Below are 25,697 nucleotides of genomic sequence, written 5' to 3'. Positions count from 1 at the left end.
ACCACACTTTTAAGGTCTCTCAAGAACTGTTTAGAAGCCGCCGATAAACTTAATGAGATCTACAAGAAAACTAATGAGACCCTCGATGTTATATTGGGGAACCAACTAGAAATTAAGCATACACGGACTGAAATAACGAATATTATACAGACTCCCGACAGCAGACCAGAGGAGCGCAAGAATCAAGTCAATGATTTGAAATGCGAGGAAGCAAAAAACACCCAACCGGAAAAGCAAAATGAAAAAAGAATCCAAAAATGCGAGGATAGTGTAAGGAGCCTCTGGGACAGCTTCAAGTGAACCAACATCAGAATTATAGGGGTGCCAGAAGATGAGAGAGAGCAAGATATTGAAAACCTATTTGAAGAAATAATGACAGAAAACTTCCCCCACCTGGTGAAAGAAATGGACTTACAGGTCCAAGAAGCGCGGAGAACCCCAAACAAAAGGAATCCAAAGAGGACCACACCAAGACACATCATCATTAAAATGCCAAGAGCAAAAGACAAAGAGAGAATCTTAAAAACAGCAAGAGAAAGAAACTCAGTTACCTACAAGGGAATACCCATACGACTGTCAGCTGATTTCTCAACAGAAACTTTGCAGGCCAGAAGGGAGTGGCAAGAAATATTCAAAGTGATGAATACCAAGAACCTACAACCAAGATTACTTTATCCAGCAAAGCTATCATTCAGAATTGAAGGTCAGATAAAGAGCTTCACAGATAAGGAAAAGCTAAAGGAGTTCATCACCACCAAAGCAGGATTATATGAAATGCTGAAAGGTATCCTTTAAGAAGAGGAAGAGGAAGAAAAAGGTAAAGGTACAAATTATGAACAACAAATATGCATCTATCAACAAGTGAATCTAAGAATCAAGTGAATAAATAATCTGATGAACAGAATGAACTGGTGATTATAATAGAATCAGGGACATAGAAAGGGAATGGACTGACTATTCTTGGGGGGGAAAGTGGTGTGGGAGATGCAGGAAGAGACTGGACAAAAATCGTGCACCTATGGATGAGGACAGTGGGTGGGGAGTGAGGGCAGAGGGTGGGGCGGGAACTGGGAGGAGGGGAGTTATGGGGGGGGAAAAAAGAGGAACAAATGTAATAATCTGAATAATAAAGATTTAATTAAAAAAAAATAAGGTTTCATGGGAACATAGACAGTTGTTTACATAATGTCTATGATTGCTTTTTATGATAACAGTAAGGTTGAGTAGTTACTACAGGGACCATATAGCCTCAAAGCATGAAATATTTACTGTCTGGCCCTTTGCAGAAAACATTTGTTGACTAATCCCTGCTCTAGGAAGAATACATTGGCTTTCTCCCACCTCCTTTAACATAGCACATTCTTTGCAAGCACATCCCTAAGGACCTTTACACACACTGATCCCTTTGCCTAAAATGACATTCTCACATCTCACATCTAATCCTTTTCTTTCAATCCTACTCACCCTCATCACCTCCTTGGGGAGATCTTTGCTGGCCCACCCCACCCCTGAATTAGATTAACTTTCCTGGTATCCATTCTCATAGCATCCCTCATAGAGCTTCTTGTGATGGCAATTACCCTAATTATTTGTGTCCTTATTTCTTTAATGTTTTATTCCTCCTGTAAACTGCAAACCCATAAAAAATATTCTTGTTCAATGACGAATTTCCAGTGCCTAACAAAGTGTCTGGACGACAATGCATGGATATGTGCATGCATAAATGCCATAATGTATAAAAGGTACATATTGTCTTATATATATTGTATACAGTATATGTTTTAACAAGTAATTCATCTAGTAGATGTGCAAATGGTTACGAGCACAAATTAAGGGTTAGACATCCTGAGATTGAATCCCAATTCTTCCATTTCATACATGAGGACCCTCAGACAAGTCTCTAACCTCTTTTTGTTAGCTTCCCATATGTAAAATGGGCATAGAACCTACCTCATGAGATTTGTAAAAAAGACTAAATAAAATTAGCATAGAGCCTGGCACACATAAAGCGTTCAATAGATGCCATCTATAATTATAGTTATTAATTACTTTATAATTTTTATAATACAAGCCTTAGATAGATGGCAGATATTATGACCCCCATAAAATTGACTCTAGTTTGCCCTGGAGTCAAGGCTACTAGGACAAGGTGAACTGAGGTCTCTCACTCAACTCCCAACACAGCCAAAACATAAATCAAGCCAGAGCCATGGTTAAGCAATATTCTTTCTTTAATTCCCCTTTGCAAATGGAAGCCCCTGAGCTGGTCCCCACCCCCACCCCTAGGGATTCCGTACCCTGGACCCCAGATACAATGTGCCTGCCTCAACCTGGTGGGAGGAAGAGAGGAACCTCCCAGGATGGCCCATTAGAAAAAAATCCTAGTCATTTAAGAAATGAGGCTGAGGACAAGAGAAGGGAACTGGAAGACAAGGCCCAGGTAAGGCCAGACTGGAGATTTTGGGGTTGTGAGGACCCTTGAGAAGGGTTTGCAAGCACATCCCTAAGCTCAAGGCCAGCATGGCTGAGGGAAAGGAGACAGACAGATAATCTGACTCCTCAAGGTCCTGTCTGCCTGATATGAACACTGACACTCACCACCACCACCACCACCACAGGCCTCTGGATGGAGAATTTTCCAGTTACTCTGGGGAAGAGTTTGATAAGCATCCCCTCTTGCCCCTGATCTGGGGCATCCCTGGGGTCCTCCTAAGACCAAACCTGGGAGAAGGAAGGACTCTAGGAACATGCAAAGGGGGGGGGGGAGCAGAGACCCCCACCCCACCCTGCTGCTCTACAGGATGGTGGCTCCAGCTGCATCTGGACTCCGAGGGTCCTTCACACCGATGATGAAGTTGTTGGTTCTCCGGCTGCCATGGACCCAGGATAAGACATCTACCTTCTCCACGTGGTGACCCCTCGCTTCCAGGAACTCAATCTCTTCCTCTGTGAACTCACCTGAAAACCATCCCACAACATACACACATTCAGAGTTTTCAGAGCACTAGCTCAGGAGTCCTATGGTCAGACCTGAGTCCTGGTCCTGGGTGCTCCACTGAGGAGGTGTATGACCTTGGTCAAATTGCTTGACCTCTCTGAGCCTCAGTATCTTCGTGCATAAAATAGGGATTATACAAGAACCTACTATATAAAGTTGTTGCAGGGATTAAAGGATATAATACACAGAAAGCATTGAGTTCAGAGCCTTGCATACAGTAAGTGATCCATAATATACAATCATTCTTAATATTGGAAAAGGGGTTTTGGGGTTTTACCTCCACCTGCATAGGCCAAGCTGCCATCATCGCTTGCTAGGATTACTGCATAGCCCACTAACTGGTGTTTCTGCTTTCAGTCCTGCCTTCCTTATAGCCTATTCACACAGCAGTCAAAGAGTCCTTTTAATCCACTAAACCATATCACTTTCCCCCACTCAAAACCCTCTATCAATGATGAGAGAATCATTAATCAGCCCCCTCCTAGATGCCCCTACTGGGGATTGAGCCCGCAACCCTGGCATGTGCCCTGGCCGGGAATTGAACCAGGACCTCCTAGTTCATAGGTCAACACTCAACCACTGAGCCACACCAGCTGGACCCCTCTAACAGCTTTGATGACTCTTAGAATAAAATCTAAAGTCCTTACCAAGGCCTCTAAGACCCACCATCAACTGGGTCCTCACTACCTCTCTAAACTCCTCTCTTCACTTCCTTCAACTCCCTTCGTTAACTCTGCTCTAACCTCCTTGCTGTCCATCATGGAAGTCAAACATGCTCCTATCTCAGGGACTTTGCACTTGCTTTCTCTCTGCTTGGATTGTTTCTTCCTAGAGTCACAAAACTGCCTCCTTACTTCATTCCAATCTTCAAGAACTTCTCTCATCACTATCTAAAATATCAGCCCATGTTATCTTTACCTTGCTTTGTTTTCTTTCAAAGTACTTAATGCGAAGGCGTTGGTGGTATAGTGGTGAGCATAGCTGCCTTCCAAAGTACTTAATGCTACCTGTATTTGTTTATTTATTTACTGTGTCTCCTTCCACTGTATTATAAACTTTTTAAAGGCAGGGATGTTGTCTTGTTCACTATTGATCCTCAGAGCCTAGAACTGAGTGAGGACATAGTAAATGTTAAGCCAAGACTTATTGGATAAATGAGTAAGTCCTCACCCTCTTGCATAATTTCAGGTCTTCATCTCTTGCTGGGCTATTATTCAGGGTGCTTCTTGTATTTCCCCAACTTAAATTCTCCTCCCTACAATCCACCTACCCTGTAAATGCAGTATCCCTGGCATCTAAGACAATGCCTGGCACACAGTTGATACTCAATACAAACTGCTGAAGTACTGGTTTGCAGAATGAACAACTGCTTCTTATTTTATAAATGAGAACACTGAGGCTCAGAGTGGAGACAGAAATTTCCCACGGCCACACAGCCAGGAAATGGCAGGATGGTTCTAATCCCCCAGATCTTGTACTGTTAGGAATTAGTTGGAAGAAAACAAACTTTCAATGGCAGGGAGTTGGTTCTGGTTGAGGCAGGGACACCCTTGGGAGGAGCCTCTTTCCCCACCAGGCCCTGTGCCTACTCCATGGGGACACTCACTGTCCACCTGCAGGAGGTTGGACTGCAGGTCCGGGTGTAGGCGGCCATGGGCCAGGCTGTCACTCAGGTTCCGGTTCAAGGTCAGGACATTCAGCAGAACCTGCAGACAACCAAAGGGCAGAAGTCATGGCTACCCCAGAGATGGACTCTATGGTCCTTCCTCCTGGTCCAGACTCCTTAGTCTTTAGATTCCTTGCACCAGGGGTGTCATTTGAGCTTCTCAACAGTCCCAGAAGACAGGCAGACCTTTGATGAATGTCCCCATTTCACAGAGGGGTAAATGAGGGCCAGAGAAGAAAAGTGATTCACTCCAGAGTTTGGAGAGAGCCAGGGAGGAGGCACTGCTAGCACCCAGTCTCCCAGCCCAGGGCTGACCTCCCTTGTCCTTGGCCAGGACAGAGTTAATGGCTGGGGATAGTCTAGGTCACAATGTGGGTACTTTTAGCTTATTGGTTTGGAGTGTGGGTAGGCTCTGGAACCAACTGCCTGCCCATTCTTACTAAACTGGACCTAATTTTTTAACCTCTCTGGGCCTCCGTTTTTTTTATTTATGAAATAGAAATAAGGATTCCTTCCAAAGTTGGGAAGGTTAAGAGAGTCGACACACCTACCACCATGCCCAGTACTTAGTAAGAACTCTGATTATGTTAGCTATTTTTATCTCTATTTTACAGATGAGGAGACAGGTTCAGAGAAGTTAAGTGAATTCTCCAACATCACACAATTGGAAATTGGCAGTACTTGGCCTGGGACTCAGGGACGTCTGATTCCAAAGCTCAGGTTAGTTAACTCACCACCTGCCAAATTATGTGCCTGGCACATATATCAGGTGCTCAAGACATTTGTGGAATTGTTGTGAGGCATTTTGGAGTGTAGCAGACCCTTCCTTTCAAAAGCAAATCCTAAAGAGGACTGCTTCTCTATTCAGATGTTGAGTAGAGCATGGTGGAACTTGAGATTGACAGAATTCAGGCAGTCCAGATGCCCTATCACCTCTCAATTCCACTGGCCCTGCAGTTTCTCCTGCAACCTGGGAAGACAGGGAGTTTCAGGGCTACATTTTCACTAAGAAAGTCAGCACAGCCCATCTCCTTAGTGTCCAGAAGGGCCCTGCCACAAAGCAGTTCCAGCCCTTGTTTGCTGTGAGTAAAGGATGAGAACGAGCAAGAGACATGAAGGCTGCAGCCCAGGCAACAGCTTGGCTCCTGGCCACAGAAGGCCTGACATGGAGGAAACCTCACCTGGGTTAGGCCGCTGAGGCCCCGGGCAGCTCCATTGGCCCCCAGGGCGAGGTAGGTTCCACAGAGCCCCTCTGCCGGCCGGACCACAGTGGGCAGTAGGAAAGACAGTGGCCGCTTCCCTGGCTGTACCGAATTCTCCTGTTGTCAGAGGACCAAGGCCACAAGGGAGATGAGAGGTAGGGTGAGGTAGGATAAGGACTACTCAACCACTCTTCCAACCTCTCTCCCTCTCTTACATCTCCCACAGGTAGGAGACTGGTCTCTCCCCAGGCCACAGTTTGCTATAAGTGAAATGGTCAGGGTCTTTGGATAACTGGGGTGGATAGTGAACCCACTAAGTTTTGAGGCTACTATGGATGGCAGGAGATGGGGAGGGGCAAGCCAAGAAAGATGGCTATGGGGATGAACAGAATTATCTCCACCCTGGTCATCTCTGTCTTTGTCCTGCCGGGGCCCCAGCTTGCAGGGTGTAAGAGTGCTGGCCTCCAACTACACAGTAATTCCTATTTCCTTTCTCCTTTGGTGCCCAGCAATAGGGCTGAGCCCCATGAGCTCAGCATTACACAGACATAGACAATTAGTACTAGAGAGTACCTAAAGCACAAAATCAGGGGCCAATATCCTCATTATACCAGCACAGGTGAGAAGAAACTGAGGCCCAGAGAGGGGACAAGACTTTCCCCAGGTCACACAATCAGACCTTGACAGAATGGGACAAGGTTTCTTTGGATCTACCAGGCTCCAAGCCTCAGACTTGGGCTAGAGTGAAGTAAACACCTTGTCTGGGCTCCTTTTCTTTACAATAGAAGTTCCTAGAGGAAGTAGGGAGGGAGGAGCAGCCATACTGTAACACATTTTTATCCCTCTCTAGCCTTGGAGTCCCCAGGGTAGGAGGGAAGCAAGACCCTACCAGGCTGGGTGCAGAGTGGTTAGCAGTCCTGTTGGGCCAGGAGAAATCCAGCATCTGGCTGTTGAGTAGGATCCCCGAGGGGGTGATGAGGCCACTGCCAAAGGGCCGGTTCAGGGAGCTGGGGGCCGAGATTGGGGCCAGGTGAACCCTGAGCCCACTCTCACTCCTGCCCAGCCCCCACCTAGGTGATCTCTTGTGCCAAGTGGAGTCTGAGCTTGCATACCTGACCATGGCCACAATGAAGTCATCAGGGCCCATGATCAGCACCTGGGCAGCCGTGGGAGCCCCATCCAGCTCGTAAACAGGCAGGAGTGGGGCAGGGGCTGCCTGGGAGTCATTGATGTGGCCCCGGAGGTAGGCAGCCTCTACTTTGCTGAAAAGACATGGGGTAGGAGATGAACACACAGCAAGTTCTCATTACATTCCACCTACCACTCTTTGTGATGTCTGTTTGTGTTATTATTTGATTAATATCTGCCTCCCCCATTGGTCTATACCAAAAAATAGATTACTTAGTCTTAGCATATAGGAAATATTCAAGAAATAGTTGTTGAACTGAATGAATTTATTTGGGTATTATTCAGATTCTCTTCTAGAGCCAACTTTTAATTTATTCAGTGCCTAAGTCAAGAGTCTTTTAGTTACTTGACTTTACTCATTTAATCCTTTCTATGAAAGTACCTCCTAGGGTATAGTGAATGCTCAGAAGATATTTGTTTTGACATGTACAAACTGAATTCACTTAAGCTGATGTGTATAATCTCAAAATTAAGTTTCACTAAGAATTTAGTGTTTGTATGTGTGCGTGTGTGTGTGGGGGGGGCGGGGGATGTGGAGGGGAGGTTTATATACAAGAATCTTTACTTGCTATTAGAATTTTTTTTGAAGACACAGAAAGACTTGTCATATAGTAAGTTCTTAATAAATATTTATTAGATGGCCTGGCCAGAGTGTCTCAGTGGTTGAGTGTTGACCTATGAACCAGGAGGTCATGGTTCCATTCCTGGTCAGGTCACATGCCCAGGTTTCGAGCTTGATCCCCAGTAGGAGGCATGCAGGAGGCAGCTGATCAATGATTCTCTCTCATCACTGATGTTTCTCTCTCTCTCCCTCTCTGAAATCAATAAAAATATATATATATTTTTAAAATTTTATTGAATGAATGGATTTATTATAGGCATGTGTGTGTATTTTAGACCTAAATATGTATTGATCTTAAAAGCAAATTTATGAAATCATGAAAATAAAAATTTACATTAACTATATTTTTGGTTTCTGATTTTCCCTTAGCTAGCCTTTAAGTCAGTTATAGTAGTTAAATGGTAACCATTCTTATCCCTATTGCTAATTAATACTAATGATGATATTTGTTGAATATTTATTATGTGTCAGACAACATGCTCAGGGCTTTGTATGTATAATCTTGCTTGGTCTTTACAATTAACCATGAGGTTGGCACCATTATTGTCAGGCCCCCTTGCAGAAACAGATTTAGAGAGGGTAAGCCTGCATAGGCTGAGAATCTGGGATTTGAACTGAGTCAGTCTGACTACAGCCCACAGTTTTACTATTATGTTATGCTGCTAATATAGACACATTTTAATCAAATTCTCCACCACCTCTAATATTTTCCTGGAGACTCTTTTAATTGTTAATAGGCTTTCTTTTTCCACTCAAAAGGAGGACCAGATGGGCCCATATATGTGCCCTGCTAGGGTCAAAAAATTGTGAGAGCCATATGAAGTAGAGCAACTCATTGTACAGATGGGAACACTGAGGTGCAAGGAGAAGCATCAGTGTCACATTGTGAGAGTTAGGGTTGAGCTGGAATTGACTTGGGACTTCAGGCCTATTTTTCTATCAGCTGCTTTACACCTGATCCTTTCCCCACATCGCCACCATCTGTCCAGTCCCCAGGGTCCTGCCACAAGACCCACCTTAGCATGTCATCCATGCTCTCAATGATTGTAGAATCATAGATGGGGTCTCCCAGTCTGCTGGCCAGGGCTAATGCAATCTTCAGGGTCTGAAAACAGAGCAGAGGTATGGCAGAGGCTGCCAGACTTCTCCCAGAACCCACACCCAGAATTCTTGTGTGTGAGAAAACTTGGAGGGGATTTAGTCCTGCCCCATGGAAGTACCCCATCCCCCCACTCTCAGTGTCCCCCAACACAGGGTCAAATGGAAGGGTTGGCCTTACCTCTGCCACCCAGTGAAGAGCCTGTTCCCGGGAGACCAGGCTGGTGAGATTGAAGCCCTCGAGGATGTTGAGAGCACTGATGAGGGCAGGGCCTGTGTGCGGGGGTGGGGGACTGAGAACCAGGTGGCCTGAAAGGACAGGAAATGACCAGATGGCAGGGACAGTCAAGGCATCTCCACATCCCACCATCACATAGACTGAGACCACAGCACTGAACTCCCTCATCAGATACAGGAAAAGCGGTAACAGGCAAAAGGACACACGAAGTTCACATGGCGAGTCAAGGACAGGGCCAGGACCCCAATCCAGAACACTGGTCTTCAATTTCCTCTTCCATATGAGGCAACTAAGGCTGAAGAGGACTGTGATTTGCCCAGAGTTTCAATGAAGCTATTGGCACAGCAGGGACAGATGTCCAGATGTTCAGATTCCTGGCCCACCATTGGGCAGGATATACTATTCAGGGCTCCTGATGGTCCCACCCCTGAAACTTCTTGGGAGCAGCAACCTCCTCTTCCTACCTAAGGCTCTAGTTATTAGACGTTTGGACACCAAAGGAATAATAATATCTGATATAACACAAACCATAACTAATTAACTCACTTAATCCTCACAATGGGTACTTTTATCATTTCCATTTTATAGGTGAGAAAACTGAGGCACAGAGAAGCAGCTGGTCCAAGGTTACAGGATACAAGTGGAACCCAGAGTACTCAAGGTTCTGGCATTGCCAAGAGAACACAGGCTTTAGGGGGAAATGGAAAATCAAATATATATTCAGTGCCCATTCTGATCAGGGCAACTTCCAACATCATCTCATCAAATCCTCATGGCTACCCTAAGAGGTAGGCACTATTATCTCCATTTTAAGGAGGGAACCATGGTTCAGAGTGGGAAGTGACTTGTTCAAGGTGAATGGCATAGCTGGTACTCAAACCCAGGTCTTCCTGGCTCCCTAGCTATGCTCTTTCTCTGTTCCATATGCCACTGCCTCTGGTAGAGGAATTGGGCTGGAGATTGAGGCCTGGAAACTTGAACTCAGAGGCAGTCTCTTCTGGGGCTTGAAGTAATCTGGGCCTCTTAGAGGAAAGACAACTTATGACCTAGGAACCTACCACTTTGGGTTCAACAAACATGGACTTCATCTATGTCATACACTTGAATTTATGGGTTTATCATTGGTTTTGAATTTGACAGGTTAAGTTCTTTCCCTTCCCTGGGCCCTCGGTTTCCTTTCAGCAAAATTAGAGGGAAGTCTATGACTGTCTTGAAAAGTTTATTATAACCAGAGGCTTATATGGACTTTAGTCTTATGAGTTCTTCTTATGATGTATAGGGCATTGAGAGTGGGACCAGGGATGGGACAAGACAACAGAGAGCCCAAATCAAGAAAACCTATGGCTAGAACCCCAATTTCTAGGCCTGAACCTTTGACCAGACCTCCTTCCCCATATCCTAAATATGTGGAATAATTGACTCCAAGATTACTTCAGAAGGTAAGCTAACTCTGGCTTGCTTCATTAGATAGCTGCCCAGGCAGCTCACTGACTCAGTTTCTCTCCTGGCACATTGGAAGGAGTCTCTAGGCCAAAAGCATACAGCCATGGACTGGGAGGATTCTCCCGAGTGGGGACCCTGGGGAGCTGGGGGAGAAGTCACCTCTGTACACGCCACACACAGGCTTCTCCACGAGGGCACTGTAGTTGCTGAAGTCCTCCTCAGTTATAACACCCCCTGCATGCTGAGCCTGGAAGGGAGAGAATGCCCCCACCACCACTTTAAGCCACACACCACACAGTGAGCATGTGCATTTGGCCTATGGTTTATGTTTGAATCACAGACAGATCAGATGCTTATAACTTTTGTGCCTTCTGCATTTCCCATCATGACCTTTAGGGACCCCATCAGCCCTGGGTACCCCAGGAAAAAAGGAAGAGAAAAAAGCACTAACATTGAGCACCTACTATGTGGAAGACATTGTGTTGGGTACATTCTATGAATGACCTTCTTATTTCAGTATTTAAGGCTCCTTGTGATCTGGCCCCTGCCTACATCTCCGCCTCATGTCCTGCTATTCCCCAGTGAGCTTTGGGTGACCTGCAGTTCCTGAACTCATGACTACTGCCCTCTCTGCCTATGAGAAAGGAAGATTTTTCACTTACAGCAGTACTTGCTTGAGAGATATCAAACTGAATTCTGCATTTCACTACAAATAACTAAAGCCACTACAAAACCATGGATGGCCCTGGTAGGAATGACATAACCAATTACTGACCAGTGAACCAATCTTGTACAAACCAATGGGCTCATTTCATACTATCCAGCATGCTAATCTTCCAACCCTAAATTAGCATAACAATAGGAATGTCCTCCTTTTTAGTACTTGAAACCTCTGACTTCTAATCCACCCTCAATGAACTATACATTGAATTGCTTGGCTGGTGTGTGTTCCTTTGTTTGACAACTTTGGTTTTTTTTTTAATTTGAAGCTCTGATGGTCTTTGTTAGAGTCTCCTTCATCCCCTTCTCCACCACTAGGAGAGGATACACAATGCAGGTCTGGTTAATCAGAGCATTTGTTTTCATGGCAGTGGTTGGTTTGGGAATAGTCATGAGACCTATTACAGGCCAATGGGACATAACCTTGAGGCTTTTGCTGGAATTACTGGAATGAAAAATGCTCCTTCCTTAGGATGGCTTACTGGAAGGATGGCTGATGGGAGCAGGTGTGGGAAGGATCTGACCAAGAGTGAATTCAAGCAGAGGAAAGTAGAGTCATGAGACAGAAAGAAAGATAGACCAAGTCCTCACAATGGGGATGGAGCCCCTGGGTCCAGCTGACCTAAAGCCAGTACTCTGCTGGACTTTCCAGTTAAGTCCATCTGAGGTGACTTCTATCACCACATCCATATCTCCAGTGCTCAGCACAGGACCTGGCTCAGAGCAGGCACTTTGTAATATAGAATGAGTGATGGACCTATTCAGTTCCCATAACTGTATGGCAGAGATAGATATAATCACCCTATTGCACAGATGAAAGAACCACTGAGTTGGTCTGTGTATCCTTATCTTGAACATAATTTTCCATCAGGAATTTTCAACTATTGACAACAATTCTAAAACCAATTACTGCCTCAGACTAAGACTCTTTGGGGTTAGTTGGTAAGCCCTTATATTAATCCCCCCAGTTCCAATGAAGGAGGCCCTTTGCTCAATCCCTAGAAAACCCAAGGGCAGGGTGAGGTTGTGGGCTCAGGGAAGCTGAAGCTGATCCCGGTTCTCCACTGAGCCTGGGAGGGGCAGGACAGGCCTCTGTACAGGCTGGCACCAGCCCTGGGAAGCCCAAAGTTACCTCTCTCAATCAAGACAAAACATTCACATCATCCCAGTAGGTTCTTCCTGCCGAATTCCAGTCAAGCCCTCCCATTCCAACAACCACTGATCTCTGATTCCTATCACCAGAGATTAGTTTTGCCTATTCTAGAATTTCAAGTAAATATATGTAGAGAGAAATCCAGGGAAGAAAGGGGGGAAAGGATGCCCCCACAATAGGGGCCTTTGGGGCAGATGGGCTCTCCATGTGCTCACCTCGGCCACCATCTCCAGCGTGAGGTTACCACCAGCATAGAAGGCAGCGGGGCCATAGGTGCCAAGTAAATCCAGTACCATGGCCAGGTCAGGCCGTTGCATCAGCGAGCCAGGTAGTGGTGGGCGGCCCGATGGCAGGAACGTCTCATGGAAGTGCTCAGATGCATCAGGCGGCAGCTGTTCTGCCAGGGCACGTGCTATGGGCAGGGACAAGAGGCTGGGCAGGGATTGCCAGGGCTGGACCCAATGGCTGAGATGCATAATAGGTGGAGTAAGGGCTGAGTGTCCGGCCCTAAGCTCCAACCCCCAAGGAGCCTGTTATGGGAGAGGTAGGGTATATATGGGCCTCTCTAGATCTTTTCATTTGAGTCTGCCTCCTGATAAGGGTGGGAGAGATCTGAGGAGCAAACTGGAAGACAGGTGCTTTCTGGTTTGGGCCCCAAATCTCAGAGGTTCTATCTCCCCCCTCCATCAACCGCATGCCTTTCCCCTGACCCCCCAGGCCCCACTGACCTAGATCATGGGTTACGTTGAAGCCATCTTGGGCCACAGCTGCTGCAAAGGCCAGGACTTGGTACCATGGCAGCCTGAGAAGTGGGGGGCAGAGAGAAGGGGGTGGAGGAGGTCCTGGGGGGATGAGGAGGGGTCCGGGAGGAGGGGGTTCCTGGGAAGGAGAGTCCTGGCAAGGGAAGGGGATATTAGGAGGGGGAGTTTGGAAGGAAATAATCCAGGAAGGTAGGAGGCCACCAAAGGAGCAGTGCAGGCAGGGCCCCTGGTCCCCAGGGGGAGGGTCTTTACCTGCCATAGAGCTGGTGAGCTTCATGTAGCCCCTTCACCATTCCGGGAACCCCCACCAAGAGCCCAGGCTGGGCAAGGCGGGCAGGCGAGGGAGAGAGGAGACCAGGTCACTGGAAGGGGGGGGCTGGGCTGAACTCTGCAGAGCCCCAAGCCAGGGATGGGGGGGCTGGCACAGGGGAGAGACATAGGCCAAGTATCCTAGAGGAGGGACAGGCTGTCCCAGCAGGCATCCTCCCTCCCATCTCCCCAACTTCCTATCAGCAAATGCAGAAAGGCCTCCTTTATCATAATTGAGGGACTTATAAATTAAGCAAATCCTTTTAAGAGCTAGGACATAACCAATTTAGATGGGAACCTGTCTTCATTGGATTATACCTATTCCTGCTTTTTAAAATAGTGGGCAAGAGACCTTCCTTTTACCTTTTCATTAGCATTCCATCATTACTATGAGCTGTGTAACTCAGGTGTGTGTTTGGCTTTTACCTCTGTGCTAAATATCTATTTTTCCAAGTTATTCTCTCTCTGCCTTTGCTCTCAGTGGACAGTGGGTTTTCCTCTAGCAGTTCCTGTCTAATCTTCCAACAGGTTGTGGGCTGGGAAAGTTGTAGTCGACAGGCTCAGAGTGGGATGTGTGAGTGACAGTGCAGCAACTTTGATGTCTCAGGCTGCTCAGTGGCCTTTTTTCTTCTTTCTATGTGCCAGATAGACAAGGTTGCCACAGAAGCTAAGATGTTGCTGTACTGCCTGATACCCACCATGCAGAATTTTTTGCTCAGTATTTTATTTGGAGGGTTGCCTGTCTCCCTCATAACCTAAGAGCATCCTGCTCAACTCATTTCCTCACCTCCATAGCAAATACTCAGCAAAGTAATGCTTGGGTTAGAAGAAGGGCAGTGAAGGAAGACCCCCCCCCCCCCATACTTTCTTCTCACGAGGGTCCGCACCTTGGTTTCCCAGGATCTCTGCAGGGCCTCTTCCCTGAGGGCCCCTGGTGCAGACTCCCGGAAATCAATTAGGCGGCTCTCATTGCGTCGGATGTCATGTACCAGCATCACACCCCCACTGGAAAACACACAGAAGGGGGCAGGTGGTGACGAAAAGATGCTACCCCTCTGAACAGTTAACCTGCCACCCTTCAACTCCCAATGGCGATGGCTGTAGGCTTAGTTTGTCATCAGGAGACAAGTGTTTGAGCCCCCTTCCCAACAGAGATTCAGAGATTCAGCCGCACCACAAGGGTGGGGAGCGAAATCAAGGCAGGGATCCAGAGTTCAAGGACCTCTTTCAGCTTGTCACTGGAGACTTTAATCCCTGATTTAAAAAAAAAAAAAAAAAAAAGAAAGAAAGAAAGAAAAAAAAAAAAAAAAGCAGAGACTGGGAGAGCAGGATGTTCTCTTCCCCCTTACCGCCCCCCCTCCCCCCACCATAGCTGGACCCCTGCCAGCTTCCTGCACCTGCCTCCTTGGTATGCCTCCACTCCCTCTCCCAGGACTGAATTATGTAAGAACAGACTGTGCAAAAACAAAAGGGGAATTTCTTTGGTAGGGTCTGGAAGACTGGTCTTACAGGAACCAAGACATGGACTTTGTCAGCTTGTCCCTTTTCTGTGACTTGTCTGCATTTGAGATGGTGGTAGCATCTGAGATGGCGGCCTGCAGCCAAGTAACTAACAAAGATTGGGGAGTGGTAGCCCTGCGGCAAAGTAGAAGGCACAGAATGGGAAGCGGCTTCTACTCAGGTCCAGATCATTGCAGTCATATGGAACTGTGTTACCAGGTCTCTTCAGGTTCAAGAGATGTTGGACATTCTCAACTTTTCAACAATAGGAAACACATTTTAAAAAATTTAAGTCTGCAAACCAAACCTGTCTGTGTTCTGGGTTTGGCCCCTGGGTGGCCAATTTGTCCTCTGTTTTAAGAATTCTTAGTGGGGGGGAGGGGGGGTATGTTTTGGAGCATATAGAGTCCATAGCTCTCATCAGACTTACAGGGATTTGTGAGCCCAAAAGTTAAGTATGGCTGCCTTAATTAATGACAGTATACCCTTACTTGTGCACCTCACCTTACAATTTACAACATCATTTTCCAAATTTGTTTTAAAACAGAAAAAGCTTCTGAAAACACCTCCTCTGACACCAGGTAAGAAGAAAGGGATGAAATTGTGTGTGTAGAAAGAGCAAAGGCAAGGAGTTGGGGCCTATCTGTTTCTCTGCTCAAACTTGGAGACCCCCACATGAGGTCTACAGACCAGGACAGGGACTTAGACCTGGGGGACCCCAACCTCCACAGTGGGGAGCTCCTTACCCGCCCAAGCCAGAACTGTGCGGAGCCACAATTCCCAAACACAGGGCGGCGGCCACAGCTGCATCCACAGAAGATCCCTGTTTACTGAGCACCTCGATGCCCAGTGATGTACAACGAGCAGCATCGGTCACCACGGCGCCCTGGTGCAAGATCTGGGAGAGGAAAGGGGCTAGTTGGGGACAGGAGGAGCCCCCTGCTTCCCTAGGGTACCTCCACTAACCCCAGAACCTCCACGGGGGTGGGGGTGGGGGTGCTGGTGGGAGCCCTGTCCTCTTGCCCCCTTGATTCTCCGCTATTTACCTTCTTTTCCCTCATTTACCTCAAGTGCCTCCTATCTGATCAGTCCCTTCCTTGCTCTGTCCCTCTCATGCCCGGAGCCACCACCCCCCGCTTTGGGACCTTCCTCCCCCTTTTCAATTCCCGGCCCACTTCCACCACTCAGCCAGTCCCCAATTCCCACGGTCTTCCCAAGCGACTTCTCACCTGAGGGTCCCCGAAATAGATCTGCATAATGAGCGCCACAGTGACACCCGTGGCAAAGGTGAGGCAGGCTGTGACTATGACCGTGAGCCCGTCCTGGCGGCAAGAGCACTCCGCGGCTGCTGCGGAGAACGGGTCTTTGCGGGTCTCGCGTAAAGGCGACCCGTCCTGGCTCCCCATCTCTGAAGATGACGACGGCAGCCGCTGCAGGCGCGCTGACTTCAGGAAGGAGTCCGGGTCTGCGGGTGGCGAGGGGTGGAGGTGGGAGGGAGAGGTCGGAGGCGGGTGTCAGTCTGGAAGTCTCTTACCCCGCCCTGCCGCCCTCCAGTCGGAGCTATATCCTATCCCCTCTCTCCGCACTCCCGTCAAACAAACGCCAATATATAGCACCAGCGTCTACCTACCCCCATGCACCCCAGGGCGGGTGAGGTTGGCAGTCTGGGCTGGGAAGAGGCAGGGACCACCAGCAGGGCAGCTGGGCAGCTGGATTACTGTCCCTCGGCCAAATTTCCCCGAGCACCCAGGACCCAGGACTGGGAACACTTCCTGAAGAGGCGGGAATTGGACCCTCCCTGGAAACCAGATACTCTCAGAGCTGGGCCCAGCCTTCTACTCAAGGAGGCAGTTACCGAAACTGAGTGGATAGACCTTGGCTTCCAACCTTGCTTCATTCATTCATTCATTCATTCATTCATTCATTCATTCAACAAATATGGAGGATCTGCTATGTTTCTGGCCCTATGTTAGATGCTAGGGGAAAGGTACAGACAGTTCCCGCCCTCTGGGGTTCACAGATCTGTGGAGAAAGAAGGTAATAAACAAGTAAACAGGTGAGTATATAATTACAAGTTGTGGCAGGTGCTATGAATAAAAAGGATGAAATAAGACAATAGTGGTGTGTGTTGGGGGCTGCTTAGCTTGGAAAATCAGCCACAGCCCCCTCAGCAGCCTCTTAGCTTAGAAGTGACTTTTAAGCTAAGCACTGAAGGATGAGAAGGAGCAAGTGGTGAGTATGTAGTGTTCCAGAAAGAAGGACCAGCAGGTGCAAAGGCCCTACGGCAGGCATGAAATGGCACATTAGAAAAAAAATTAACCAAGCCCTGTGTGGTTCCAGCGTAGTGAGCAGTGGGGTGGAGGCTAGGCCAGATCACTGGGCCTTGGCTTAGTGAAGAGCCTGGATTTCACCCCAACAGCCATGGGAGGCCACTGAAGAGTTTTAGGCGAGAATGTGAGGCCACCAGTTTTATGCTTTAAAAAGACCCGTCTGGCCCTGGTCATTGTCGCTGGGTAGGCGAGTGTCCTCCCAGGCGCCAAGAGGTCACCGGTCTGATTCCCAGGCAAGGGCACATGCCCAGGTTTTCGGGCTCAATCCCCAGTAGGGGTGCAGGAGGCAGCCGATCCATGTTTCTCTCCCTCTCCCTTCCTCTCTAAAATCAATAAAAAACATATTTAAAAACAAAAAAACCATCCCTCTGGCTGCTATCTGGAGAATGGATCTGAGGATGTAGGAGTGGAGGCAGAAAGACTTGAAAGCCACTTCACTTGCTGAGTTACTATGGCTAAGTCACTTCAAATTATAAGTTTCGCTTTCTGCATCCTAATAATGGAACTAATCCCTAACTGGCCGGGTGAGTATAGAGATTCCATGAAGCGATGTACACAAAACACCCCATAAGCACTCACTCAAAGTTATTTCCGTTCTTTTTCAACCTTGGGCAACACAGAGAGACCCTCTTCTATCCCATAGTTCCCTCTCCTGGGTGCTAACAGTCTTGAACCCAGGCTTCTAAATGTCCTAAAGGTCCTTAGCTTGGTACCTTAATACCTTGCTGTACTCACAATGTGTTTTTTAAAAGTGCATTCATCCCATGGACATGGGCAATAGGGTGGTAAAGAGCTGAGGGGAGGGGGGAGGAGCTGGGAGGAGGGGAAAGAGGGGGGAATGGGAAATATTTGTAATAATATCAACAATAAAAATATATTAAAAAATAAAAGTGCATTCATTCAATAAATATATTTTTGAGCACCTACTACTGTGTACTAGGAGTATAACCTCTTTAAAAATCTGTGGGATAATATTAAAAATTGACTAGTATATTTTCCTATTTAAAATTGGTTACCAATGCCAACATGATAAAAACTTAAACTCCTTGACCTAGTGGTCAAGGCCCTTCATAATCCACACTCTTCTTTTATGTAAATAAGAAACTAGTGTGCACACACACACATATATATATATATTTCTTATAAATTATTTACAGTCATTACTTTTGGGAAAAGATCCTAAAGGTGGGGTGGGAGAATATTTTGTTTGAAATTTTATTTTAATTAATACATCTACCTTTAAATAAAAAGGAAAAATTAGAGGAAGACAACAATGGAGAAGGGAACTTTTCCTCACTATTCCTTCTTTATTCATTTGTTTGTTTATTTATTTTTACCTTGAACATGTAATTTGTTTTTAAATTTTTATTTAAAAAGGAAGATTGTCTTCCGGAAAACTGTTTCAGTTGATCGTGCTTCTGTCTAATGCTCAATACCAGAATCTGTAAATAAAATTGGAATTCATTGAACAGATGTTAAACACCTACTCTGGGCACAGAACTCTCTTTGGCACCTAGAGGTTTCAAAAGAACTCAGGAAAGAGTTTGGAACTTATATTTATTGAGACTGACTGCATTACCAGGCACTTTATAGACATTTCCTCATTGAAGTGTTCCCATAACTTTATAAGATAGACCCATTCTCTCCATTTTAAAGATGAGGAAACTGGAGCCAAGAAAGGTGATACTGCCTGCTTAAGGTTATAAGTAAATGGTGGAACCAAGAGTCTGTATAATTCAAAAACCACCTTTTCATTGCTCCACAGGTCATCAAGAGCCATTCCCCCCTCTCAAAAACCAACCTTACAAGGCAATTTTAGTTGATATTCCCAGGTACTTTCCCTTAAATCTGTTATCTCTAATCAGGTATGAGAAACCAGGAGATGAAGGTAATATCAGAGATGGAGCTACTCGAGATTTTTTAATTTCATCAATTATTAAGTTATTGATTTATTCAATAAAAATATTTATTGAGTACCCTACTGTGTAAGTATTGAAGCAATAATACCATTGATTTTACTGATATGTAAGAGCAACAGCAGGACACTGTGTAAAAGGTTAGTTTGGGGAGCAGAATACACAAGTCTTTTGGGAGAAAGATGAGTTTAATTTTAGCTATTCTGAGTTTGTGAAAAACCAGCAGGAATTGTCTGGAGGCAGCAGACCTAGTAGCCATCTAATTTTTATCTGCTTAGATACCATTCCCCATTCCATTTTCTTTTAAACAATACTATTTCCCTTCTCATGCCTCATTCCCTCATTATTGACTAGAGTAAGTATATGACCTAGGCCTAGCCAATCAGAATAGGCACCTCTACAGTGATTGGTTCAGGGACAGGCATATGATCAGTGCCAGGTCAATTAGGTTCAATCTTTGTTTTTTTGCTGTAACTATTGGAAAAGCTGTCTTTCTATTTAGGTTACTAAGGTAATAAGATGTAAGCCTGTTGTTGCTGGGGGCAACTTGTCCTGACAAAATGGGAAGCTTTCTGAAGAAGAAGCCCATAAAAAGGAAAACAAAGCAAAAAATGGAGTAAAGCCCATTCCGTTTTAGGCACTTCCATGCAGCTATGACTAAAGCCCCATACCCCTGAACTTTTCAGTTATGCTACCTAGTAAAATTCTCTTTTTAGATGTAGATCAATTTTAGCCGAGTTTATGACAAAAGAACCCTGAATAGAGTTGACTTGACAAATCTAGAGCTAAGGAGAGAGAACTTGGCTGGAGACTGAGGTCCTTTCTGGCTTGCTTATTTCCTGAAGGGGAGAATCACTAAAGATTGTTGAACCCTCTCCAGGAGTGACATGATCAGAAGTGCAGGGTGGGCCAGGCCGGCATGGCTCAGTGGTTGAGTGTTGACCTATGAACCAAGAGGTTATGGTTCGATTCCCTGTCAGGGCACATGCCCAGGTTGCGGGCTTGATCGCCAGTGGGGGGCATGTAGGAGGCAGCCGATCTATGATTCTCTCTCATCATTGATGTTTCCATCTCTCCCTCTCCCTTTCTCTCTAGAATCAATAAAAAAATAACATATATATGTATATATAAGTATGTATATGAAGTGCATGGATTGGGATTGGGTGGGAGGCAGGAGGCAGGCAGAAGAGCTGTAAGCCTATGGGTAATACAGATAAGAAAGAATAATGGCTTAGTCTACAGTGGTGATGACAGGAATGGTGTGATGGAATTTGAAAGATACTTAGGAGGGGGACAAAGAGCATTTGATCACCATTTGGAAGTAAGAAGAAGAGGGGGGATGATGGGTAGCTCCTGAGCTTCTACCTTGGAGACTGGATGAAAGGCAGTATTATTCATTGAGAATGACATTGGGAGAAGAGCAGGTATATGGGGAAGAGATGATGAGTTCAGCATAGAACATGCTGAAGGTGAGGTACTTGCAGGACATCTGGAAGCGAATGCCTGGAATAGAGAGGAACACCTGGGCCTGGAGCTCAGAAGAGAGGAAAGACAGTATTACTCCAAACTTGGAGTGGTTATCCCCTAGCTCTGTGTTCTTTTAAAAAATATGTATTTATTGATTTCAGAGAGGAAGGAAGAGAGAGTTAGAAACATCAATGATGAGAGAGAATCATTGATCATCTGCCTCCTGCACACCCCACAGTGGAGATCAAGCCCACAACCGAGGTATGTGCCCTGACCAGGAATTGAATTGTGACCTCCTGATTCATTGATCAACACTCAATCACTGAGCCACGTTGGCTGGGCACCTAGCTCTGTTTGCCACAGGATTTGCTGTGGGGTGCCTAACACTTGATTCTAGGGTGTGGCAGGCTAGAGGCTAGCCGGGCAAACCATGGTTCTGGATAAGAGGATTGGGCAATGCCACAAGGTAGCACTACCAGGTTGAGAACATAGGAGGCCACGTTAGCCAGCAGGCTGGTCCAGCTGTGCCAAAGGAGGCTTGGGCTTTGAAGCAGTGCTTGGAGACATGGCATTGAAAAGACCACACAGGTATGATGGCAAGTTCCTTGGAACCTTAGTGCACAACCTTGGCATAAGGTATAGGTTCCCAGCAACTCAAGTGACTGGGTTCTCGCCTGGATTTTTGTACAGATTAGGGCAGAGTCTGTATTAACTCACCATGGTACTCCCTGAGTTTTGAGAACTCCCTCTGCTGCCATTCTTTCATCCTGAGATCTTCTTTCTCATTCATTTATTCATTCAACAATGTTTATTGAATGCTTAGCACTGGGTTGAATGGTGAACAAAACAGTCATGACCCCACCCTCAAAGGGTTTACAGACATTGAGTAATTATTTGATCACACAAATAAATAACACAGGTTTTGATAAATGCATTTATATGGGGCCAGGAGAAAACAGGCGTTTCCAATCACTAGGTTGGGAGAGATAGGCATTCCCAGTTGAGCTGGAAGGGGAAGTCAAGGGTAGGTGTGCCCATTGTCACACAGTGAATCAGGGCAATGCGGGGACAGAACTGGCATTCCTGACCCTGAGTAATGGACCTGGTTCAGACTGGTATCTACCAGGACACATCTTCCCACCCCTCTTCCTGCTACCTCCTGATTACAGGGCTACCCCCTCTGGGAAAAAAAAAAAGTTTTAATTTGCAGCTTTGACTTTTGATGCCCATAAGGTTTCCTATTGTCACCTCACACCCCCTCCAGGTGGGGTACAGTCTATTCAGGTTGGCAGGGGCTGGTGGTCAGGGCCAGATAACCAAAAAGTTGTGGAAGGGGAAAGAATTTGGGGCTGTCAGACTGGGAGTAACTATAGAAGGGCCAGGCTAGTGAGGGCTGAACCAGAGAAGCAGGGTCTGCCAGGTTGGTAAGGGATAGGACTCAAGTGCAGGCACTGGGAGGAAGAGAGAGTGAAGCAGAAGGATGCTCTAATGCCAGGAAGTGACGTTGAGGGAAAGAGGGATGGGGGATGGAGGATGAAGAATAGAGCTGGGCCACATGGAAAGCAGAGAGAGAGAGAGAGAGCCCTAGGGAAGAAATGCTCAGAGAGCTTTTGGCCCTCAGGTCTCCCCCAAGCACGGTCTCCTCCCTCCCTACTCCCACCCCTGCAGTCTCTGCAGAGGGCTGAAGAGAACACAGTAAAATGCTGGAGCCTGCTTCCATGGTACCTTACTAACATCCCGGCCTGATCCATGGCTCTGGTAGGGGTGAGGTAAACCACAGGGCAGCAAAGGCACTCTGGTCCCCAAGGACTCTGAGAGGTCATTCAGTTCATCCCCCTGGATCCCACCACCCAGCACATACAGACAGGCAGCATCACATTCTCTTTATCTCTCCCTGGACACGAAGAGATTCCCAGCTTCTCCCCCACGGTCACTCCCTCCCACCATCCCTGGCTGTAGGGAAGTTCTTAAGACCTAGCCTCTCTATTCATCCTACTGCAACCTCCAACTTGGTTTCTGCTATCCTGTTCTCTGTGACTAGAGAAAAGCCTCTTCTGGGTGATCACAGCTGTGCCTCAGGATCTCCCCTCCAACATTCCTTCCTGATCAGTTGGTTCTTCCCAAAAGGTAACCCCCACCCCTCCTACTGCAGTCTCTGGCATCATTCTCCCTTGTCGCATCCTAGGACTCCAAGGCAGAGATGCACTCCCAACCCCATCAGATAATTAACAGGAATAAAAAGGAGAAGAGAAAGATCCAGGAGGAAGGGAATGAATTCGGGTGATGGAGGCTGGAGGTGATGCTCCGTGCAGATGGAGGACCAGGGGCATCCCAGGGGGCAGGGACGGGGGTGGGGGTGGGGGGGGCAGCGGGCCTCACCTGTATCGGGGTCTCCCAAGAAGGCATCCTCGTCCTTGCGGCCCCTCAGAGGGGCCGCGGGAGCCGGCTCATCCTCCGGCAGCCGCGGAAAGCTGGTGATGCTCATGTAGTCCACGGGCGAGTAGGCGCCCAGGGCGCTCTCCTGACTGGCCTGGTTCTCCGCCGCCATCCTCACCCGCGCCCCCCAGCAGCGCAGCGCCTGCCGGAAGTGGTGCGGCGGGGGCCGGGGTGGGTGGCTGGGAGGGAGGGGCCTGCGCTCCCGGGCCGCCGGGAGGGGGCGCCTCACCCACACCCTAGCGCTTGTCGGGGTCTGACTAGCTCCCGCCGGGCTCAGCGCAGGTGGAGATGGGATTATGTTTGCAGAGTCGGAGGGCAATGCCGGGTCGCGAAGTGGGAGATCGTGGAGAAGAGCACGTTACAAGCGCGACCTTAGTGATTCAGGGCCTTATGCAGCCGGGGGCCAAATCCCCTCTTCCAGTTGGAGATAGAATCCTCCTCAGGCCCCAGACTCTTCCATTGGCCGTAAACCTCTCCTCGACCCCGGTTCTTCCTCCGATCCCAGACCCCTCTGGTCCCAGACCCCTTCTTGGATTCCAAGATCCTTTTCCTCCGATCTCGGACTCCTCCGACCCCAGATTCCTCTTTCGACCTGACCCCCTGCCCCTGGCCCCCTCCAGCACCTGCTCCATCCTCAGACTGCGCTCCTCCTTTGGACGTCCCTTCTCAGACGTCAGATCCCTCACTGCCCCGCCCCCCCCCACTTCTCAGACTCCTCTTTCAAGCCCAACCCCTTCTGGTACCCCTGACCTAAACCCAGTGTGTCTTAGGATCCCTACGAGCAATCGCCCAGATTCCACTCTAGAGAGCATGGTTTAGGACTCTGGGATGGGGTCTCTGGAACCTGAATAGTTACCATCATTTTAAGAGTTTTTTTTTGATGTGGTTCTGGAAAGGACTCTTTAAGAAAGGAACAATGGGCATGACGGTGTGGCAGGAGTGGGGTTGGGGGGGGGGAGTGGGGAGTGGGTCTCTGTAGTCTAGGTGTCTGTTCGATTTCCTGTGCTACCACTTACATACTGTGTGATCTTGGGTAAGACACTTCATCTTCTTTAGTGTCCGTTTCCTCATCTGACAACTGGAGAGATTAATAGTATCCGTCTCGGGGGGTTGTTGTGAGGACTAAGCAACAGGTAGAAAGCTTTTAGTGTAGGTCTTGGACCTACTCAATAAATGTCATTATTAACATTATTTTCATGTCTTTAACCTTGTGGATTCTCATCTCATCCAACCTTACCCATCCTCTTCCCACGCTTAGGAATTCCAACTACACTATGGCTTGCACTACTTCCCCATCTCCAAGGATGAGGGGTTCGCTCTTTATTAGGCTTCTTGTCCAAACTCTCTTCATACAGTTCAGAGGGAGGGAGAGGGAGGGGACTGGTCAAGCCCCTGGGCATACATCCCCTCTTTCACTCCAGGGCAGTTTGAAAAGCTACAAGGGCGGTAGGGGTGGAGTGGGTGGGGTGGGGAATCTATTATGGGCCCAGAACATGCATTGATACCTGTCGACAGGAGAGGGCAGTAATGGGCTGGGAACAGCTCTAGGACTTGGGAGAAGGTTTGGGGAGAGGGAAGAGAAAGAGGGCTGCCCAAAGCTGTGACTGTCTATACCTGGGACTGTGTGCCCATTGCTTGTGCCTTTCTCCCCCCAGAGAGGCTAGTATCTTCTCAGTGAAGTCCATAGGGCTTATTACGCTTCAGTAAAGTATTATCCCCCCAGTAGGGCATGTCTTAACTAAATGAGGTCTGTGTCCCGTCATTGATGTCCATTCCCTCAGTGGGGTGTGAGTCCCCCTAGTGGGGTCAACATATTTTTAGTAAAATCTATATCTTTGGTATCTCCTAGAGCAGTGATGGCGAACCTATGACACGTGTGTCAGAGGTGACACGCGAACTCATTTCTTTGGTTGATTTTTCTTTGTTAAATGGCATTTAAATATATAAAATAAATATCAAAAATATAAGTCTTTGTTTTACTATGGTTTCAAATATCAAAAAATTTCTATATGTGACACGGCACCAGAGTTAAGTTAGGGTTTTTCAAAAAGCTGACACGCCGAGCTCAAAAGGTTCGCCATCACTGCCCTAGAGGGAAACCCATGTCCCCCCAGTAGGGTCTGTGACCTTCAACACCATTAAAGTCCTATTAGCAGGGTCCATAGCCCTTCAGTGAGATCTGAGACCCCTCAGCAAGATCTGTGCTCCCTTAGTGGAGTCCATGTACCTTCAGTGAAGTGTGTGCCTGTTGAGTGTAATGTCTCTTCGATAAAGCATCTGTCTTCTCTGTGGGGTCCATGCGATCTGAGACCCTCCCTTCAGGATTGGGTAGGCTCTGGATCATAGGTTTGAACGTGGAAGTATTATTTTCAGTTTAAGATGTGCTGGGCTTGTGGTTAGCTGGGCAAAGAACAAGGGAACAGGTGGGAAAGGGGGATGGGCCTGATGTGGTCACAAACCCTGTGTAGGCTTCAGGAGATGGGGGTTGTCAGCTCTGGGCCTCAAAATCACTCTTGGAGTTAAATATTTAAGGTTCCTCCTTGCCTTGACAGACATTCTGTGAACTGACAGGTGGTGTGGGCTTTTCTTGGTGGTGAGTGCAGGTGGGAGATGGAGGGTCCCGCCTGGCCCCTCCTTTCTGGAGTGGAAC

General features: G+C 47.4%; 1 protein-coding gene across 2 annotated transcripts; it reads right to left on the bottom strand.

Annotated features, from left to right (window-relative positions):
* Positions 1-1,099: 1,099 nt before the first annotated feature.
* On the bottom strand, positions 1,100-23,215 carry GGT7 (gamma-glutamyltransferase 7). 2 transcript variants are annotated; one of them, XM_036323427.1, is made up of 15 exons: positions 22,991-23,215; positions 16,128-16,363; positions 15,645-15,796; positions 14,286-14,403; positions 13,342-13,409; positions 13,057-13,130; positions 12,544-12,740; positions 10,615-10,702; positions 8,956-9,083; positions 8,693-8,781; positions 6,979-7,128; positions 6,756-6,873; positions 5,846-5,983; positions 4,605-4,704; positions 1,100-2,958 (listed from the first exon to the last, which is right to left on the bottom strand). In XM_036323427.1, exons 1-15 carry the CDS (start codon positions 23,157-23,159, stop codon positions 2,795-2,797), a joined length of 1,989 nt encoding a protein of 662 aa, XP_036179320.1. In that variant the 5' UTR covers positions 23,160-23,215; the 3' UTR covers positions 1,100-2,794. The 2 variants fall into 2 exon arrangements, with proteins under 2 accessions (XP_036179320.1, XP_036179321.1); XM_036323428.1 differs by having other exon boundaries at positions 2,896-2,958; positions 4,612-4,704; positions 22,991-23,192.
* Between the last annotated feature and the right edge of the window lie 2,482 nt (positions 23,216-25,697).

The sequence above is a fragment of the Myotis myotis genome, unplaced genomic scaffold (assembly GCF_014108235.1).
Source record: "Myotis myotis isolate mMyoMyo1 unplaced genomic scaffold, mMyoMyo1.p scaffold_m19_p_9, whole genome shotgun sequence".
In the NCBI taxonomy this organism is placed as follows: Eukaryota; Metazoa; Chordata; class Mammalia; order Chiroptera; family Vespertilionidae; genus Myotis; species Myotis myotis.
This window is presented reverse-complemented; position numbering and strand designations above follow the sequence as displayed.